This window comes from Hemibagrus wyckioides, linkage group LG14 (genome assembly GCF_019097595.1).
Source record: "Hemibagrus wyckioides isolate EC202008001 linkage group LG14, SWU_Hwy_1.0, whole genome shotgun sequence".
Classification (NCBI taxonomy): Eukaryota; Metazoa; Chordata; class Actinopteri; order Siluriformes; family Bagridae; genus Hemibagrus; species Hemibagrus wyckioides.
In genome coordinates this window covers 15100136-15122269 of record NC_080723.1, presented here as the reverse complement: position 1 = coordinate 15122269, position 22134 = coordinate 15100136, and the positions used below count along the sequence as shown (strand labels likewise).

At 38.5% G+C, this 22134-nt stretch overlaps 1 protein-coding gene across 2 annotated transcripts; it reads right to left on the bottom strand.

Annotated features, from left to right (window-relative positions):
• Positions 1-4559: 4559 nt before the first annotated feature.
• On the bottom strand, positions 4560-16474 carry tcof1 (treacle ribosome biogenesis factor 1). Of its 2 annotated transcripts, none has more exons than XM_058408856.1 (8): positions 16247-16474; positions 13430-13485; positions 13283-13335; positions 9466-9509; positions 9203-9365; positions 6295-7797; positions 6105-6184; positions 4560-4962 (listed from the first exon to the last, which is right to left on the bottom strand). In XM_058408856.1, the coding sequence occupies exons 1-8, from the start codon at positions 16361-16363 to the stop codon at positions 4903-4905; spliced, it is 2076 nt and encodes a 691-aa protein (XP_058264839.1). In that variant the 5' UTR covers positions 16364-16474; the 3' UTR covers positions 4560-4902. The 2 variants fall into 2 exon arrangements, with proteins under 2 accessions (XP_058264839.1, XP_058264840.1); XM_058408857.1 differs by having other exon boundaries at positions 13289-13335.
• Between the last annotated feature and the right edge of the window lie 5660 nt (positions 16475-22134).

Sequence of the window (22134 nt, the reverse complement as noted above, 5' to 3'; positions counted from 1 at the left end):
ATCCCAAATCACTCCGAATCAATCTGAAGGGCACTTGACGTCACGTCAGTGCGCGTGCACAGGGAATATGCATCGATTTGACACCGTGTCTTAGAAGGACTTCCACACATCGCTTTTATTACATTGTTCATGAAACCTCAGGGAATTTAAACCTGAATCTATGAGTTTTATAAACACTGATTTAGAACATTTAGAAACGAAATTGCAAAGATTCCTTGCATTTGACACTGCAGTGTACACCGATCAGGCATAACATTATGAGCAGTGAGAGGTGATTATCTGATTATCTCCTCATCATGGCACCTGTTAGTGGGTGGGATATATTAGGCAGCAAGTGAACATTTTGTCCTCAAAGTTGATGTGTTAGAAGGAGGAAAAATGGGCAAGTGTAAGGATTTGAGTGAGTTTGACAAGGAACAAATTGTGATGACTGGATCAGAGCATCTCCAAAACTGCAGCTCTTGTGGGGTGTTCCCGGTCTGCAGTGGTCAGTATCTATCAAAAGTGGTCCAAGGAAGGGACAGTGGTGAACCGGCGACAGGGTCATGGGTGGCCAAGGCTCATTGATGCATGTGGGGAGTGAAGGCTGGCCCGTGTGATCCGATCCAACAGACGAGTTACTGTTGCTCAAATTGCTGAAAAGGTTAATGCTGGTTCTGATAGAAAGGTGTCAGGATACACAGTGCATGATGGGTCAGGGCTGTTTGGCAGCAAAATGGGGGACCAACACAATATTAGACAGGTGTTCATAATGTTATGTCTGAATGGTGATTACTGTATATAAATTTATTATGAAATTTATTACTGTAGTAGTAGTCATAATAATGATGATGATAATAACGATAATAATATTGTGGTGCCCACAGAAAATTTATACACAGATATAATGATTTTCTATGTGTACTAAAAAAAGGGGGACTCTTAACCTTTTTTTTAAATAATAATAATAATACTTTTATATTAATGTTTTTCACATTACACTAACCTCTTCAACAGGGTTTTTAGGATCATGATGTTCTTAGTCCCTAAACTAGTGACCTATCATGAGGATAGACTTTTGTTCCTCTGGATATGGGCATCTGCAAAATACAAACACGTGACAATGTAATTAATCAATTAATTAATTAATTAACTATCACCAACAGCCAACCATTAAAACGTCTCAGGAATGTCTCTGACTGTAATCTGTTACATCGGCTCTACTTGTTTTTCTGTTTTTGTATGGCCTGATTCTTTATGCACTTCATCTTGTCACCTTCTTGGGACAAGTTGTCTTGGGACAAGAACTGACATGAGTGAGTTAAACAGTGAGTTCAAATTCATTTCTAGTATAGTTTATGTCAAATCGTTGTTTGGTAAAACATTTCCTCTGATGGAAGTCTTAAAACCTGACTTTAGCATGCTAAATCCTTCAACCTAGGTGAAAGAGACTTGAAAGAGACCTGTATACATTATGATTAAGGTGACTGGAAATTCCCTGGTCCTGTTGGTCAGTGTTCTTAGTTTGATTCAGACTCAGATGGTCATACCTACAACAGATCTAGAGACCCCCAAAATAGTTTTAGAGTAGATTTATAGGAAACAACGGTGGAAAATTCCACTCAGTTTCACAAAGGGCTCTCCTTATGCTTAAATGCTGTGACACATCCTTTTAGAAATGTTCTAGAAAAAAAATGAATGCCTCGACTAGCTACAGAATAGGAACAGATGACATATATGAATAAAAGTGAAAGGGATGGTGGTCTGAGTAGATATGGGGAAACTGACACCTTGGCCTTCACTGTGAGCAAGAAGAGGCCAGCATTGGGGGGGGGGGGTTTATTTCGTTATTACTGTGCATACATGTTAATGCTCAGCAATTACTTTAAAGCAGTCAAAAGGTCAGTTCGTTTTCTTCTGTTTAACAGCGATCCGGCCAACACAACATACAGTTTAGGAAGGGGAAAATGTGTGTATACATATACACATATAAAGAGTACATTATACTGCAGTATGAGAGCATAAGGTCAAATTAGCATTAATAAACAAATTACTCTCCAAATAAAAATTGATTTATTGTATGCGGTGACAGTGATGTTTTCAATTGTAGATTAAATTCTTACCTCCCATTAGATTTTTGTAATGTTATGAATCATATTATTATTTAAAATCTGTGGGTGTGCAATCATTCCATTTGGAAAGTGACTTTTTAATAATCTATCACAGAAATTAGATCCTGTAGTGGTAAATACAATCCAGTGAAATGGAAAGCATGTGGAGAATCTGATAGATGCAAAACTTCCCTCAACTATGGAAACATTTATCAACCCCTACGACAAGACCAGCTAGTCTCTACCCTAAACAGCGCTCAGCACTTAACAGGGGAATCCCCTCACGTTTCACGTGTTGCATAGTAAAGTAGTCATCCCTGTGGACATCTTTGGAGCTTCTGCTAGGATGTTTATTTTTAAAGGATGTTTTTTGTTAATCGGCATTTTATTTATGAGCGAATAGGTGTGCTTTGCTGAGAAACATAAAGCGGAAGCAGTTTTTACCTCAATGACAGAAAGCCCACACATATGCATACGCACTAATATCAGTGCCTGGAAAAACCTCAAAATGAATGTGACGCATTCTGTTTCCATACATAAACATTCAAGTTTGAACTCATCAGCCCAGTCAATGCTCTGGTCTTACTGTCCTATTTAATTGTACATACAAGCAACGCTCACAGATAATGCCTGCTGTCAGTAAGAGGCAGGGAATGTGTTAATACTCTTTACACTGTTGTGACAAACACTTTGTGCTGTGGTTGTGTGGCTAGCTCTTGCAACCATGGTTAGTTGATCACCCTCTTTCCCCTAAATGGTTTTATTTTCACTCACATTTGTCCTGATGATTTAGTCATAAGATGATATAGGTCGGCTTGGTTGGGGCATAATACATTCCATTTCCGTATGGGAACATCTAAAACGATGGATGAATCATCTATTTTCCATTAGACAAATTTGATCACAAAGCGGAAAACAAAAATTGATTTCCGATTATCGCAAGTCTGTTGACCGAACCTTGATTCCCAACCCTTACACCCCCACCTCCACCTCCACCTCCACCCCCACCCTTTAACATTAACTCCTGTACATTTTATCTAATCTAGGACAACAAAAAATGTATATAAAGTCTCTAAGTGCATTTTCTACTGCAATGGGTGATTTTTTTTTTTTTTTTAAATGACATCATGCTGTAATAAACACTAATGAAAACTAAACCTGAGAAACTGTTTATAACTGATGGTTTCAGAATGACTATATGATGAGATAAAAATAGCATATAGCCATACATTAAAGCCCGCTATACTGCATTTATGTCGAAGTCTTGAACGTGACTGGTTCATTTTCTGCAAAGGGCAACAACGACAATCGTGATGTCTTTAATTCAAATCACAACATCATATTATCACACTCATTTTAATAAGCCATCATTTCAACAAGAACAGCTCTTTCCCTGGAACTTATACGGCAGTCGCAGCACATAATCTAAGACTAATAATACAGGGTATTTTTTAAAAGAATGTGTTATTTAACAGCAAAAAAAACACATATAATCTCAATGTAGTGAAGTTTTCTGTTAGGAGACTTTTATGCATAATATATTGAATGAATCTTCAGAGTCGGGACTTTGTATGTCAATAGGTTTTCCACCACGGGAAAGTCAACAAGACAGAGGAGCTTGTGCTTATACACTATATAATATTCATGCAATAAGTTATACTAAATTTAAGAGAGAAGGAACCGGGTGGCGTTCGACGGCCGCAGACCTAACTCAAAGTTTGTGTGTTGCTGAAATTGAATGTGCTCTAACTGAAATCCTGATCTAAGTGTGCAGCTCTACTTATTACCTGGTGTGCGTTCTTGAGTTTTGTAATTAAGCGTGTAATTGAGTTTTGTAATTAACAATTACTTTCTTGCTCCTCAGCAATGACTGTATACATTTCATCCTCTGAGCTACACTACCAGTCAAAAGTTTGGACACAAACCGAAAAAACACAATAATGTCCTTTGAACAGTTGATATTGAGATATGTCTGCTAGTGATGCTCTGTAAAGCCTTCATAACGACTCTAATCTAAGATGCTGTTAATTGGTGATTTCTGAGGCTGGTAACTCTAAATGAACTTCTCCTCTGCAGCAGAGGTAAGTTTTGGTCTTGCTTTACTGGGAGCCATTCATGTGAGCCAGTTTCATCATGGTGCTTGATCATGTGAGCCAGTTTCTGCATGGTGCTTGATGGGTTTTGCAAATGCACTTGACAATACTGTTCTTGCAAGAACTATTCCAGAACACCTGACCTTCGTGTTAAAATAACAACTGACTGTTTTTTGTTGTCATTACATATGGATTAGTCCATGTGTGTTATTTCATAGTTTTGAAATCTCCAGTATTGTTCTAGAATGTAGAAAATAAATCCCTAAACCAAAAACATTGAATTAAAAGGTGTGTCCAAACTTTTGACTGGTAGTGTATAATGGATTGGGATCATTACTCTAAAACCAGCACAAATCAAATCACACGCACACAGAAGTTTAGAAATATGGAGTTATATTTATAAAAATGTAAAAGAAATTCCAGATCATTTGTATCTGAGTACAGGTTCCTTATCACTGGAGAATTGCTTGAATGTTTCTATGATTAGTCTTCTATAAACAAAGTGTCGAAGCATGGCATAATCTTCATCTCACATATTAAAAATGTCTGTATATAAAAACAAATGATATTTAAAATAAAACTTAAAAATTGAAACGTTTGTCTTTTCTAGAAATCATCAACACTTTCACAGACAAACACCGTGAACGGATGTAGGACGGCATTTCCAATATTTCATGTTAGCGTCCATCTTGTTTCCAGGCTGGATCAGGGTCTTGCTTTTAAAGGGGTTCCTGTTCGGACACATCAGCGTGCTCCTTCTTCTTTGATGATTTCTTTTTCTGAATAATTATAGAGAACACAATTGTGATTACTACTGGTGCGTTTTTTTATTACTGGAGCCAACATAGAGATCAACTGTATACAACCATGCAGGGGGAGATTACACTCATTACAGATATCACTGTACATATAGGCTTCATAATAGCACTTTTCCAAGGACTGGTGTGATTCAGCATATTAGCTAAGATCCCATATTCTATTGTTATTTTCCACCATCATGTAAATACCCCGTGAGGGCATCAACATGGTCGACTGCAGTCTCTATCTGGAATTGCTTTCATACCACAGATTAGTAGTAGTGTCTACCAAACTTTCTTTCACTTTTTGAACGTCCTCAAAGTGGGATCTGTGATACAATGCACTCAGGTGATGTGTTGTTTTTTTTTTTGACACTGGAACATTCGGAAAAGCTCTCTGGATCAAATCAATACTAATATTACTGCATGCATGCAATAAATAATGAATTTCATTACATAAATCTGTGCTGCAAGGTCCATGGGAATTAGTTTATAAGTTAAAAAGGTCCCCAAGTACAAGGTGATGTTTTGTTTTGTTGTTTCTTCACCCAAATTGACACTTTTTTCTTAACCATTTAACTTAATTTTACGATGAATCCAGCAAAGATCCTCTACCCTGAAGCTAAATAACAATCCATATGACTGCCTCTGTAGGGTTTGCACCTACGTGTATAGTTAAAAAGACATTTGCATTTCAGTGACCGAAACTGCAACTCTGTATTTGCTGTCTTCTTTTTTTTTTTTTTTTTTTTTTTTTTTTTTTTTTTTTTAAACACTGATAAATTTACACTGAAACCTCTCTGTATTTTCACTAGACTCAGTATTATATTTCACCCTGAGAAACACCAACTGCGGCATCGCACACGTTTGAACTTCAAATGAGTGGGTCTACTTTCGAAACCAGACTTTTCTAAAGTCGCAGACTGTATTGTGACTTGTGGCTATCGCTATCGCAAATCACCGCCTGTTAACCTTGAGAGAGACAACTACTCTAACTGGAGGAGATATGAAGCGGGAAACAAACACACACACATGCACGCACAACACACGTGTTTTTGGGAAGTTTGGGCAACAAGGCAGAGGAAAGAAAAATTCACACAACATTTGTTCACTGCATGTTTTACCTTTTTTGGAGAGTCTTCTTCAGGTGCAGGATCAGACACCGGTGGCACATCCTCCTCTCTATGTTTCTGTTTTTTCTTTTCTGCACACCATGAATCAAACGGATAAACAGAGACGTATTTAATAAAGGATAATTGTTTCATTACTCAGACATTAGGTTTTCAAATAAATATCCAGAACATAACGTCTTACTTTTTTTCTTCTGACTGCTTGGCAAGGAATCTGCCAACTCCTCTGCTGGTGGAACCTCTTCAACATTTTCAGCAGTTTCGTTTTTCTCCTTCTCTTTATCTTTTTTATGTTTCTTTCTCTTCTTTGGCTCTGGAGTTCCTTCCACCTCCACTGCTAAAACGCTTTCTTGGCTTTCATTTTCGGTGCTGTTCTCGGTACGCATGAGGCTATTGTATTGTTCTTTAGATACGTGTTCAGTTACTGAAGAAGTCAGATTTTCTCCATAGCTGTCAGCTCTCTTTCTTTTACTCTTTCTTATACTGCCAACATGATCTGATTTTGAAGAACTGCTATTTGCGGCAAGCTCACCTTCCCCGACATCCACAACAGCTTTTTTAGATGGAGAATCTGTTTGATGGTTTTCTGTAGCTTTCTTGGTTTTAGACTTTTTAGAAGGCGTCTCTGAACTGAGAGGTTCCAAGATGCTAGCAGCAGCTTGAGTTTCTATTTTTCTAGGTGGATGTTCTGTCCCATTTGGCTCCAATAAGCTTTTCTTAGCTTTCTTAGACTGTTTCTCAACTGTTTCTGACCCCGCAACACTTTTAGATTTTTTAACTGATGCTGACAGGGTCTCAGTCTGATGCTGGTTGGAGTGACTACTGTTAACCTCGAGCTCACATTCTCCAGAAAGCATGGCCACATCTCCAGGTTCTTGACGTTCTTTAGATTTCTTGGATTTAGCTTTCTTAGAGGGAGTCTCTGCTGGGTTAACCTCTGAAACCTGATTTATTTTTGACTGCTCACATTTTAGAGAGCTAGTACCATCCTCAGTGTGAGGTGCTAAGGAGGTCTCTGTGGCTACAGACTCCACGATTTTTGCCTTTTTTTTAGATTTATCCTTCTTAGCTTTCGTCTCACGCGTTTTAGAATGTTTCGGACTGTTCAATTCAGACAATTCAACTGAATCTGAACCACACTGAGATGTTTGAATGCCATGCTCATCCGGATCAGTAACCCTAGAAGGCGTTTCTAAACATCCAGGTGTTGTAACATCAGCATTACTCTTTGATCTTGTCATCCTACACGGAGTATCAGCTGGTTCAGATTCTGTAGTTTTCTCTTTCTCAGCCTTTTTACTTGGAGTTTCAATGTCATGAGATTTCGAGAGGCTTTGCTTTTTCTTGCGTTTAACTTTAGTTCCATCACTCTCTGAAAGTCCATTACTTACAGCTGTCTTAGGGGTCGCAACCTGATCTGAAAGTCTGGGAGCAGTTTTACTTTCAGGACTCTTTACGTTTGGGTCTGTGATGATGGCTTTTTCAGAGGGAGTTTTAATTTTGTCGGATTCAGAAGCTTTTTTCGCTGTTGACTTTTTGTCAGTTTTTGTGGGGGTGGTGGCAGTTTTAGCTTTAGTTTTCTTGGGTAAAGGTTGTTTTTTAGGTTGTGCTGGCTTTCGCTTCTTCGTGGACTTGGCAGTAGATGTGGTGAAGTTTGTAAAAGCATCCATTTTTGCAAAGTCAGCATCTGGCAACAAAAGACAGAAAAAAATGTACAGGTTTAAAGTGATGATCCTATGCCATTAGCATCCGTTTAAACATCTGTCCATCACTGATGTCCTCAGCTGACTCAGCAAATCCTCCATCAAGCACCTCTGTCACATTAAGTAGACTTCGTCATTAATCTCAACTAGGACAGATCTAATGTCATTTAGGAACAAAACATCGAATCACGGTGCTGCATTTAGGATGAACAACAAAGGGGCAGACAGTGCAAATGTTTAGCTCATGCCAGTATTTATAGGCTTTTTGCATAAATGACCTGATTTTCATTATTAAAATTATTAGCTCAAATACATCTACAAGCATCAAGTGAACCTACCTACATAAAAAGTACGTACTGACCGTTGTAGTTCGTCAGTCTCTCTTCTAGTCCCTCCATTAATCCAGCGGTCCCCCTAACTTTTTTCTGTCAGGGCCACATATTTTTTCCTTTTTTTAATGGGAGGCCGGGTCGGTCTGTACCAGAAAATTAAATGGGCCGGAGAGACTACTAGTGTTATTGTGTAGATTTTTAAAAAAATCAAATCAATGTAATAAATGTATTTATTATGCCTCCTAATGTTAGAATAGTTCATTATTTTGTTATGCATTGTACAGACAAATGATCATTATCATTTGAGATATATAGTCTATTAAAATGATCATAATGACATTTTTTCATATTCAGTGCTATTGAAATCACCTGTTCATTCGCAATGGCATGTTATGTTGAATGAACCATTCTGTTGGTCGGTGAATTTAACAAATAAGCCAACCTTTAATATCAAATACTGATATAAGTATAAAATGTATTTAAAATTACATTTTTAAAATATGTCTCTGGCGTTGTTCAGAGGGCCGGTCCAAATGTGGGGGTAGGCCACAGTAGGCCCACAAGCTGTAGTTTGGGGACCCCTGCATTAATCTATGGAAAAGACCAAAACTTGACCTGATGTTACTTGGTGTATAATTCATGCCACAACAGACATGGAAGTGTGCTTTTGGTATGAATGAACACACTGCAACAAGTACACACATGTTCCAGATAAACTCATACCAGCACCACACTACCACTGGAGATGCTGCCAACTGTGATGGTCCCTGGTCATTGTTGTATATGGCAAGAGTGAGCAGTATATAACTAAACTCTTCTTCTACAAGTTTTTAATCAGGGTTCCGTATTACATTTTCCCCCTATTCTGATGAAAATTACCTGAAACTCTTGAGCTGTATGATTTTATACATATTGACGGGTGTGGTTTGAATAATTACATGAACAAGTGCTCCTAATAAAGCGGCGAATGACTGTTTGTTTGTGCATTCAAGCAAACATTACAAAGCAAATATTACGCCCATAGTGTACTTTCTCTGTCTCTCTCTCTCTTTCTAACCTGATAGCTGTAAGGCCAGTTTCTTCCATTTGTCAACATCCAGACTGGAGTCCGAGTCCAAGTCCGAGTCTCCTCCTTTCTTGTGGTCTTCTACAACACTGGAAATTTTGCATGTCTTCACTTCAGACCTTTTTCTTTTCTGATTTCTGGGTGTAGCTGGTTTCTAAAAGGAAAGTTAGGGTAAAGTTATTCATTTTGTTTGTGTGTAAAGACAAAATCGGGCACCTTATAAAAACTGGTGTAGTTATCATTGGGGATTTCACCTTCTTCTCACGCCTGGTGTTGTGTGCTGCATTTGTGGTTGACTCTGGATTAGGCAGAGAGAGAAAAACAGAGGTAAATAGGGCTAAGGAGCTTGTTACATCAGTAGTACTACCAATAATAAAAGTAAGGTCAATGGAGAAATAGGATTTTATGATAAATGCTTTTTTAAAATTTTAAAATCAGGTGAAATTTCAGGATGCACCTAAAATGCACTATAACCTTTCCAGGTGAACTTCTCTACACTTTTGAATGCACATGTCCAACTGTTCAGTGTTTCAGTACTTTTTGCATAACTTGCTGTTCTCTAACAAGGTGCTTAACGGCAAAATCGGCAAAACTGGTGTTTGATCCATGAATCGACCAATAAATTTTCTGGACCAAGTAGAATTGGTATTTAAACAGTCCTCTTCATCATGCTGTTCACATTTTGACATCATTAGACCAAGACGACACCTAAACATTTGATCAACAGTACCTCACCATTGCGAGGTTTCAAACAGGATGTTCTCAGAGGGACGTGGCCACTGAGCTTAGAGTGTCACAGAGTGTCATCAGCAGGTTGCGACAGAGATACAGAGAGAATGGAAGAGTTACAGAAAGGCATAGAAGTAGACTTCCTTTGGCCACCTCCCACGTTGATGACCGCTTCATTGTGAACAGTGCCCTGCGGAACCGGATGATGAATGCCACTCAACTCCAGGCACATTTAAGGCAGGTGAGAGGCACCCAAGTGTCACGTCAGACCATTCGAAACCGTTTACATCAGCGTGGTCTGCGTGCTAGACGACCTGCAAGGGTACCTGACCACACCTTGCATGGGCCAGGGAGCATTTACGCTGGACGAGGGACCAGTGGGCCTCAGTGCTGTTCTCTGATGAAAGTCGATTCACACTGAGCAGAAATGATGGCCGCCAATGATGTTGGAGACGTCAAGGAGAGCGCTATGCATCAGCCACTGTTGTGGTGGTGTTACAGTCTGGGCAGGTGTACCTCAAATGGAGTGGCCTGCACTTTCTCCAGACCTGAATCCCGTGTAGAGGCTCGTAACCCTGCACCCCAGAACCTCAATGACCTGAGGGCCGCCCTTCAAGAAGAGTGGAATGCCATGCCTCAGCAGACAATAAGTCGACTTGTGAACAGCATGAGACGTCGTTGTCAAGCTGTAATTGATGGTCAAGGGCACATGACAAATTATTGAGACAATGACATTTTTTGTTGTGGTATACCCACCACTGTTGTTGGCTTTTGTTTCAATAAATTGTTTGAGATGAGGAAATCACCATTGCATGCTTCTACTTAAATGCCCTACTTTCATGATATAATATCACTGTAGCGTGAACTTTTTACATTTTCCATAAATTTCACCCAAAAATCCTTAAATTTTTGTGAGTAGTGTGTGTATATATATATATATATATATATTTTAGATCAGCACAATATTACAAAAACAATGACAATAAATCGTACACAGTGGTACTTTCCTACAGGAGGGGAACAAAAACAAAGAAATGTCAAACGTGGTGATGGTGCACTTTAAAAAAGAAACCAAGTCATGCTAAACAGAATAAAACACCACAAATAATTTCAGTTTTCCATTTAAGAAAGCAGCTTTAGTGCTACTCGCCAACGTGATCTGCTGCTTCAAACAAACTGAAAGCATTCTGTTTGCCAGCTCTTGTTTTTAATGTGCAGTGGTTTAAAAAAAAAACCCACCCAAGAATTTCCTTAATATTGTCAAAGATTTTGTGCCAAAAATTGCTTCAGAAGGGCTTTAGAGCAACTCCACAGTTTTACACGCAGTCTACTTACACGGCCTAGAAAGAGTCAAATAAATTTTATTTTTTATTATACAAAGTTCACTGAATTAAATACATCTCGAGACAAGTTCTCCTGAGACATTTTCATATTTCTTTGAACCAGTTTCCATTCCTACTCGGAAATCAATACCACACAAATCAAAGATAAAAGACATCAAATAACTGCAAGATACAATCTAATTTTTAGTGGAAACCAGACGTACTGACTAGCAAAAAATGTTCATCATCTGCACTATGTGATATAATAAAACTCTTTGTTTAAACGCAATTAGACTGGGAATAACCTTAAAAGGAGGAATCTCCGTAACCTCCGTATCTGTAAACCGCTTGGTTTTTTAGTTTAGCTTTTGTCTGCTTGCTCATTACCTGGGATTCCTGAGTGTCCAGGTATCCAACAGAGGATTATGTTAAAATTTTTTGATCCTAAAAATGATTAGGACTTCCACAATCATGGGATGATCTGTTTTTAAAATTTTCTAGTGCTTCGAGACATATTATGAAGGATTCTCTTATCTGAGATTGTGATGTGTACAGATGTATGTGAAAGTATCTAAATCAGGCTCTAAACCACATTTCTTAGTTCTCACCAATTTGGTTAATTTTCCTAGATAGATAGATAGATAGATAGATAGATAGGAAGAAAGTTGAAAGTTTTAAGGCTGATGGATTAGACAGTATAAGCCATGTTGTGGGGTTATACTGGAGCCAAATGTCAGTCAAAAGTGACACCAAAAAGACAAGTTCAGGAATGAACTACTTCGTGGTTCCTGCTCCTGGGGTAACTGTTTGGCAGTGCTGATGGGGACAAGGGATGTGGTAGCTTAGTGGTTAAGGTGTTGGTCTACTGATCAGAAGGTTGTGAGTTTGAACCCTAGGTCCATCAGGGCCCTTGAGCAAGGCCCTTAGCCCTCAATTACTCAGTTGCATAAAATGAGATAATCTATAAGCCGCTCTGGATAAGGCTGTCTGCCAAATGCCAGAAATTTCAATGTAATTATTTGCTTTATATGTTTTTTTATTGAATGCATCCAAAAAATTCCAAGACTCCAAAGGTCTTGATTTCTGACACCTGCTCCACACGTTTGTATTTTTTTTTTTTGTACTTTGAATATATTTTATATATGTATACATTTGTATATATAGAATATAAAAACAGCGTACTAAAGTCTGCAAAATATTTCATTTCTTTATTTATATTTTATATTTACATTTTTAAATATATTATTTCATTTATACATTTCATTTTTTATTAATATTTTATATTTCATTTACATTTTTGAATACATTATTTTTTCATTTAATATTTATTTTTCTTGTAATCTGAAGAAGTCTCTCTTCTAAAAAAAAAAAAAAAATTCCTTCAGGATTGATGAAGTTACTTGTCTGGTATTCAATAGCATTACATCTGATCTTTTTAGATCTTGTCAGTCCACCACTGTGGTCAGATTGAAATTTCTTAAGGTATCTTATTTAACATGCCTTAAATATTTGTAGAAATCTTCCGGTTCCTGTATGCTGCTGAAAAAAAAAAAGCCATTATCGCAGTGGGGTCTGAGCTAATATGCTATCTCTTTGTCCATGGGAGAAGCAACTCTGCAGCCTATTCTAATTTGAGATTACTTTTGCAGAGTGTGAATTGCCGACTTTAGTACACTGAATGTATTGTATGATGTTAAATCCTCTGCCAAATACCCAGTGTAACACAATATATGAGGCCTTGTGTAGGGAACCTTCTAGTCTCATTTACAGTATTTGACAGATGCCTTTATCCAGAGGCGCTTACATTTCTCTCATTTATACAACTGAGCAGCTGCAGCAGATTAACATCCTGAGATTCAGACTCAGCCCATCACCTTCACCACTGAGCTACCACTGCCCCCATCCCTGCCCAAATCTCATTCTGTTACACTCAGTCTTTCGCACCTATTTTTCAAGTAGCCTTTGTTCGAAGTGTCTATCAAATAAATGCAATTAAATCTAAAAGTTTTATAGAATTTACCTGCACCTGTCTGGGATGCTTTTCCTTCATCATTCTTCTTTTCCTGTTCCTCACTGCAAAAGGTAAAATATTCATTTGATTAATTTAGCTCATTTTATAGCATAAGAGACAAGGACTTAACATCACAGCTTTCAATCAATCTCTTACCTCAACCATTTCTTGAATATATCACTGAGTGACACTTTTACAGTCCCAGACTTTACCTACAAATTAGGCAGAGAATCAGATTTAGTCAGTCACGAGAAGTCATTCTAGATTAAACCAAAACAATTCAGAGGATAATAAAATGTTTCTTTTTTGAGCTTATTCCTTTCACTGTGTAAAAATTTTTTTTTCATTAATGAGAGAGAGAGAGAGAGAGAGACATGATATGATATTGTGCAAGTGCAATATGCCTTCTTATAGATTATTTTTAATGTAATAGTGAAAAACCTCCACATCCTCAGACAAATGCCACATGCTGCATTGAAACTAAATTTGCTCTGTAAGTTTTCATTTAAGGAAAGTGTCATTCTGGCTAGGAGCTAATCTCAGGGCCGGGATGATGTATACAAATGGTTTTGTTGTTGGTGGTGTTCTTTTGGCTGCTTCCTGGTCGCCACAGCGGATCATTTTGTTAGCATATTTTGATTTGGCAGTTTTTACGTTGGATGCCCTTCCTGACGCAGCCCTCCCATTTAACCTGGCACTGAGAGTTAGCTCTTCAGGGGCTGGGTTAGCACCCTGCCCGGGAATCGAACCCAGGCCGCGGCAATGAGAAAACGGGATGCTGCTGCTGGACCACCATGAAGCTGGGATGATGTATACAAATAAATAAATAAAAGAAACATTGACAATATTGCAAGACAGTTTTTTTATGAAGAATGCCTTGAATGCTATTGGATAGAAAAATTAAGAACAGAAACTGTGTGTGTTTACATACACGTCAAAGTATGCACATCAGTTTCCATCATTACCCACATTAACAAAATTGTGTGGTAATTGTTTTCCCTTAAAATATTTTTTTACTATATATGACCTGCATTTCTATTACAGGTCGTACAAAAATACAACCAGAATATGGTGGGCAAGAAACAGGCTGCATAAGTATCAAAATCTGCATAAATAGGGTGAGAAAATGCTTACATTCAACTGCCTACATTAAGTATATGACGTTTTACTCTCATTGGTTCCTGAACTTTTGGAGACGCTGTATCTTACATATTTATTTCTTTTTCCTAATTACACTTATGTTTCAGAGAAACTGTTGATTCTTGATTTAAGTTGGATTTTATAATGAAGAATGACCAAACAAGTCAAGACCCCAACTCCATTAACAGGGACGCCTCCGCCAACATGTTTGGTCCTTCTTGTTACTAATTTATATGCAAGAAAGTCACTTAAACTAGCCTGCAAATGTGAAGTACTGAGGCAAATTATTTGAGACATTTGACCTTGACCCTCTTTAGATCAATTCCAAACTCTAATTAGTTCATCTGCCGGTTACAATATAATCATTCCATATAAATCAAACACTCGTACTTATATCACTCTAACAATAATCTCAGACAGACAGACAACACAATTCATCTGTTACTCTGTGGCAGAGGCATCAATATCATAAATAAACTATTTTCTAACATTTCAATTGTTCTGTTTTTCTCTAGTGTTGGCAGTGTGAAAACCTTTTCAGGCAACTGGGCAGTAGTGGGCAGTAGTGCTCAGTGGTTAGGGCTCTGGGTTACTGTAAAATCATCTAAAGACTAGGTTTTTGCTTTTGTTAAGTATGTAAATTTTCACCAAAGTAACTAAATTAAGTCTAGAAGATATGCCTGTCAATAATAAATAAATAAATAATACATTTTCTCTCTCTCTCTCACTATATATATTTGGCAACTTGCAAAGAATGATACGAAATGTGCTGTTTAAAAATAAAAAATCTTATAATTTAGTGCATCTTTCCTTAAACTATAAAGTCTACTATTAACTAATGATACACTGCAGGACATGACAGATTAGAAGATCAGTTATTCTATTCATTAATTGATTTCTCAAAAACGGTGCACATTAATAGCTGTGCTTATTAGTAAATAATCCAGAGCCTGATTTTCATCTGGCCAGATGTGAGCAAGCACTGTGAAAGAGTTAGAAATATAGTGCAAGACTTTTCTTCTTCTTTCGGCTTTTCCCTTCAGGGGTCGCCACAGAGAATCATCTCTCTCCACCTATCCCTATCTTCTGCATCCTCAACACTTACACCCACTAGCTTCATATCCTCATTTATTACATCCATATACCTCCTCTTTGCCTCCTGCCTGGCAGCTCCATGTCCAACATTCTCCTACCAATATACTCACTCTCCCCCTCCTTTCCTCCCTCTCCAACAGTTTTTCACATTGCTGTTGGGAACTTTATACCACTCTTTTTGCAAAAAAAGGAAACAGCTCAGCTTTGCTTGATGGTTTGTGACCATCCATCTTCCTCTTGATGACATTCCAGAGGTTTTCAATAGGGTTCAAATCTGGAGAGTGGTCTCTTAATTTTTTCCAGAGCTGTATATACTTCTATATATTACATGCTATGCTTGACCTTTATAGAAAATGAAAGAGAATTCAGAACTGTAGTGTAAATCTACCACGTTAGTTATAGTTACAGCTGTATACCCTCACCCTGCTCTAACACACCCACTGCAACGTCAGGATAGGGCTGTGCATTAGGAAAATGTGCAGGACTTCGGGAACTACAGGTCTGAGAAGCTGTGAGCTACGTGATGAGTACTGTTTTACAAACACGGGATCTCACACACACACACACACACACACGCGCCTGCCTGCCTGCTGAGTTTAATGCTACACTGTTAGATGTTTGGTTAATAAAATCCTGCAACATCAGCACACTATTTCAGTTCAGTGCAGTTTGGTGCATATATTACAATAGAGAGAGAGAGAGAGAGAGAGAGAGAGAGTGCAAGTAAAGGTGAGAAACCTGAGGAGCATGCTGTTTGAGCGCGCTGGCTGCTTTCTTATATCCACTCTCCTTTAAATGCCGATATATCAAATCGATCAGCGCATGCTCAGAAGCGCCAGTCTCCTTTGAAGCCATGTTTACCCTCCCACCCAAAAGAAACCCAACAAAAAATCTAATTTTATTAACTTTATCGCATTTGTACGTTACTGTTAGCTTCCTCCTTTCACCACCATGCTTGATTTTACCTTTGAACTGGTGACGTCACGCCATCGGATTACGTATTACATGCATTATGGGAAATGTAGTGTTTTGTAGCGCGTGTAGCTTTTTCTGTCTTTAGATAGATAGATAGATAGATAGATAGATAACATTAATATATACACAACACATAATGTTGCTGTTTACACAGATTAGGCATAACATTATGACCACCTGCCTAATATTGTGTTAGTCCCCCTTTTTCTACCGAAACTGCCCTGACCCGTCATGCACTGTGTATTCTGACACCTTTCTATCAGAACTAGCATTAACTCTTCAGCAGTCTGTTGGATCTGGACCACACAGTCCAGCTTTCGCTCCCCACGTGCATCAATGAGCCTTGGCCGCCCATGACCCTGTCGCCAGTTCACCACTGTTCCTTTCTTGGACCACTCTTGATAGATACTGACCACTGCAGTAACACCCCACAAGAGCTGCAGTTTTGGAGATGCTCTGATCCAGTCGTCTAGCCATCACAATTTGGCCCTTCATCAAACTCGCTCAAATCCTGCTTCTAACACATCAACTATGAGGACAAAATGTTCCCTTGCTGCCTAATATATCCCACCCTCTAACAGGTGCCATGATGAGGAGATCATCAGTGTTATTCGCTTCACCTGGCAGTGGTCATAATGTTATACCTGATCCATGTATAATATAACACAATAGAGCTGTGAATTCTTCAAGGGCTCTTTAAGGGTTTCTATAAGTGTGACATTTGCACAGGTCTAGATTTAACACTTTTATATTTCTTTCGAGGAATACACTACCTTATGAAACTGCTGACTTTTAATTACATGCTGAGCTCTCTCTCTCTCTCTCTCACACACACACACACACACACACACACACTACTGTTATTCATTACAAAGCAAGCAGAGTTTGTTGAGTTTTGAAGTTGTGGGTGAAAAGCCACATTAAAAAAAAAAACTCACCTCATCAAAAAATCTCACCAGTTTAGATTTGAGAAAAAATAGACAAGAGTGTTTGCCTTGGGGTTTAGGTTGTGTGTGTGTGTGTGTGTGTGTGTGCGTGCATATGAATTTGATTCATTAATCCTGTGAAGTACGGGTAACGATTCAGAACTATCTTGGCAGCACAAGAAGGATCTACACAATAATACACAGATGGTTTCAATGTCCTGATCTGAGTATATCCAATTATACACTCACTTATATCATGATACCTCAACTTCTGCACCAATCCAAATAAAAGTGTGTGTGTGTGTGTGTGTGTTATAAAGTTAGGGCAAAGATCATGTACATTTATGCAGATCTGCAAAAATTATTATGGATGTAAAATATCTTCAAACTTGCATTCAGCTGCTTAAATTAGATCTATCTATCTATCTATCTATCTATCTATCTATCTATCTATCTATCTATCTATCTATCTATCTATCTATCTATCTATCTATCTATCTATCTATCTCTCTGTCTGTCTGTCTGCCTGTCTGTCTGTCTGTCTGCCTTCTGTGTTGTATACAGCTCTGTGTTTTATGTAGCAGTATTGTCCTGAAGGAACGCTGTTTCATTTTATTGCATCAGCTACAATATTGATGGCTGAAATGACAATAATTTACAAATAAACAATAAGTATTTGAATTTGCTCAAATGTGTGTGTGTTTATGGTTGAGTTGCTGGTGCATGGATATGTACTTGTTAGTGTGATGTGGACCGATGCATGTGTTTGCTCTCAGCAGTGTGTGTTTCAGGTGGTTGTGTGTGGTCTTGATAGAGAAGTGTTGGCCCAGTTGGGTTGTGTTTGGCAGTGGTTAGTGCTGGTATTGATACAGTGTTTGTGGAGAGGTGGTAATAGGTGGTGTTTATAGTGCTGGAGTGTGTGTGTGTGCGTGCAGATGTGTATGGGGGATGGGGGATAATGTGGTGATTACTCAGATGGGTCACCCAAGGAGGGGTGGTGCTGAGTGGCCATCGAGGTCAGAGCAGTAAAAGAGCTCTATTCACGAGTTTAGGAGAGAAAATAGGCTGTGTTCCAACCAAAACACCAGGAAATGTTCAGACGAGGCAAAACAAGTTCAGTCTCGCCTCATTAATATAGCGCAGATATAAATTCACACGTTTAGCACATAGTCACAATCTGTTTGAAATGTTTTCTTTAATTATTTTTGTGCAGCTTGACCTGTGTGTGCTTGTGTGTGTGTGTGTGTGTGTGTGTATGTGAATGTCCATACCTGTATGATGTCTGTACCCGTCCATCTTCAGCAACATTAAGTCATTTACGCTTAAACTATGATGGGATTCGACTCGTGGTGAATCAAGCGTTTCACGGCCTGGCCTGTGCCGTTTGCATCGAGTACTGCGGGATAGATCATGTTACACTCGTAAATGTGTTTCTGTTTCCCCACGGATTAAACGCTAAGGCTCACTCTTTAAAACTTTACTGCTCTAAATGTAATAACTGCCACCAGCATCTTTCCTGTCCAACAAGACAACTTTCTGCACAACCACCCTGTTCACAAACCAATAGGCAGATAGATAGATCCTGAAGTCAATTCCAGAATTATTGGCATGCTTTATGAAAATCTGAAAAATTCATTCATTCATTGATTCTTCTTCATTAACTGCTCTGAGTCAGTCAGAGTCACCGTGGTTCTAGAGTCTATGATGTGACTTGCTGTCAGTCACTTCATAAGCGCTCATTGTCACAGCTGTAAACACAACAGCTTCCTACTTCCATGAGGGACGTAGAGCATCACAATGGCTTTGTTTCCAGGTTAACTGTTAACAGTTCACACACACTTCTCACAGAAATCCTGTAGAATCCAGTTTGTGGCTGTTATGTATGAATCTGGATGGCAGTCCATCACAGGGCACCCTGCACACACACACACACACACAAACCACTTCACACCTAGGTGCAGTTTAGAGTTGCCAATCCACCTGGGAGGATTTTGGGAGATTGGAGAAAACTAGTTAGTGCAAAAGAAACCCTTGTGGACATGAAACAAAGTTCACAAAACTCCACACAGACTGTAACCTGAGCTCCGGATGAAGCTGTAAGGTGCCAAAACTAACCACTGCACCATGGTGCAAGCAAGAATAAAAATGTAAAATAAATAACACATACGGTGAATGACTTTTGAGCTTAATCATATGGTATGGAGATGCTGTATAGATTTTTTTTTTTTTTTTTTTTTTTTTGAACAGATAATATAGTTTTGTTTCATTTGAACTCTAATTAAATGATTAGCATCTTGGCCACTAAAAAATTGGTGAAGCTCAAGGGTTCAAATCAGAATACTAACATGGCCACCGGTTTTAGACTCCTGGTGAAATCGAAGCATGTTTGCTGATCACATTTTAACCTCAAGGCAGAGACAATCAGATGTAGAGCTAAACCTGTTCTCCACCCAATCTGCCCTGCTTCACCCCCCTCATCTGTCTACTTGCTCCTTTAAACAGAGCCCATGCTTCTACTCCTTGCACTTCTGTTCAACTCCTCCCTTCACTGGTTCACCTTCAGAGCTGTTCCACTTCCTGTGGTTAAGCAGCAAATCCTACTTTCACTCTAGTCTTTGATGTGTAGTGTGCTAAAAAGGCACACACGTACAGCAAACACACTGCAAATTAATGTATAAATAAGCATGCACACACATGCACACACTCGCATTTAGACAGGGGGAATGTAGGTCGTCAAAGCAGGAAGGTGAATTTTTTTCTTCTCTCTCTCTCTTTTTTCTTAAATTTTTTTTGAACGCATCTCCTATTCCAAATAAATGAAGCTCCGTCCCATCTCATTTCCTACATGAACATTAACAATATTTGTTTCCAAACCCCTGCTTTCATCTAACAACGCTCACAGAAAACGCTAATTATCCATTCCAGTAAAAATACAGCACAGTACCAACACTGGTGCTGATTAGACATAAGATGGAAAGAGTGTCATAATTGAAGACAGATGAGAGGTGTGGCGGTTTATACGCTGCGTTGGCACTGATAAAACATTCGTCCTAGCAGCAGCAAGCAGTGAGCACTGAGTAACATGGCTCTGTGTTTGCCAAGTCCAACATCTGCACCACGCTACGCTTCCAGCTTTATAGGCCCCTTGTCTAATTATCCCTTTTCATGTACCCTCTGTTCCTCCAAATGTGGGCACTGCTAACTCAGGAAATTGGATTCTAGATACAAAAGACCATGTGTTAAGCAACTGCGTTAATAAGCTGGAACAGTGAAACGAGTTACTTTAATACGTATCATGTACCCAAACTGTAAATGACGACAGTTGCCTAATCCTATTTCTTAATCCTTGTCCTTGAGAAAAGAAAAGTTAGGGGTTTTATTAACCATTCATAGGCAAATGTATGACAGGAAGTTGTTCTTGCACATGTTGTCTACAGTTACATTTACTGCTTTTTAGTTACAGATGAACTGCTCTTCATAAAACAAACTGAGCTTGGGATGAGTTCAAGCGAATTACAGCAAGTTATTATGTTTCAGAGGCGCTTTATCCTGTTGTGGTGGATGCCGGGCCTACACAATGAGCACGAGGCTGAATTACACCTTGAATGAGATACCGGCTAATCATAGAGGATTACACAGGCACACTAACAAACACACACTGTTGCAAAAATCCATCTACATGTTTGCAGGAGAAACCAGAGAAAACCCTTATGAAGTTTAGGAACACTATTCCCACATCTAATCCTAATCTAAATGGTTTTAGTTTATCAAAATGCACACACACACACACACACACACACACACACTGAGGACCTTTTACTGAAATAATAATGAAGCTGTTTTTCTAGGATAGCTTTCCTTGCTAAGATACAAATTCTATGGTCCAAAATATACAATGCCCCCCCACACACACACACACGCACACACACACACACACAATCAGAAGAGCGTAAATCTATACATAAACACCACACCTATAAACAGCTAGTGAGAAGGAATTTGTAAGACGTGAATTTTCTTGATTAGAAACCAAACAGGACTTTCCTAAAAACCCATGGAAGTCTCCAAGTGAATAAATGGTTTCAATATAAAAATGCTTATCCTAGATCTTTCAATTTTGTCAAAGCAGTTCAGGATGAATGTTAGCTCTGTGCTACATTTTTATTCTCACTTATTCTAAATTGGCAAAGGTAGCGATGCTTCCAGGGAAAAGGCATTCGCCCAAAACCTAATCACTCCTATTGAAGACACATGGGCGGACTCCAAATTGCTTCACTCTCTGCCATGTTTCAACTTCAGTTTATGTCATCTGGAGCCTCACTGAGAGGTTTTGTAAGTCTTTGTTAGGGCAGAATTAAATAATGACTTATTACAACGCGTTTTAAATATCCAGTTCTAAATATTAAGGTTTGAAAGAATATGATACCCAATCAATTATAAGATTTATTAGTAGTACAATCTGTTCAGATTTCATGCTTTCTCCTTGTAGTTCTGCTTTATTTAGAAAGACCAGGTGGTCAAACTCAGGATACTGTAACCCGGAAGAACGTGACCCAGAAATCCAAAACAACTAAAAATAAATGATTATCACAACACAATGTTTAAAGAGACTATTACGGTGGCTTCCTTAAATTCCACAAAATACATATTTAATTTAGTAAATTTAGAAAGACATCATCATAATGTTATCTTAAGTATGGTTAGATTTGTCTCAATTTATAACAT

What these genes read in the sequence shown, in the direction of transcription:
- tcof1 (XM_058408856.1), bottom strand. Translation starts at nt 16,363, where the DNA reads ATGGCTTCAAAGGAGACTGGCGCTTCTGAGCATGCGCTGATCGATTTG. An exon ending in ACTGGCCTTACAGCTATCAG is followed by an intron (nt 7,798 to 9,202) that starts GTTAGAAAGAGA and finishes TTTTGTTGCCAG; the next exon opens with ATGCTGACTTTGCAAAAATG. An exon ending in AAGAAGACTCTCCAAAAAAG is followed by an intron (nt 4,963 to 6,104) that starts GTAAAACATGCA and finishes ATAATTATTCAG; the next exon opens with AAAAAGAAATCATCAAAGAA.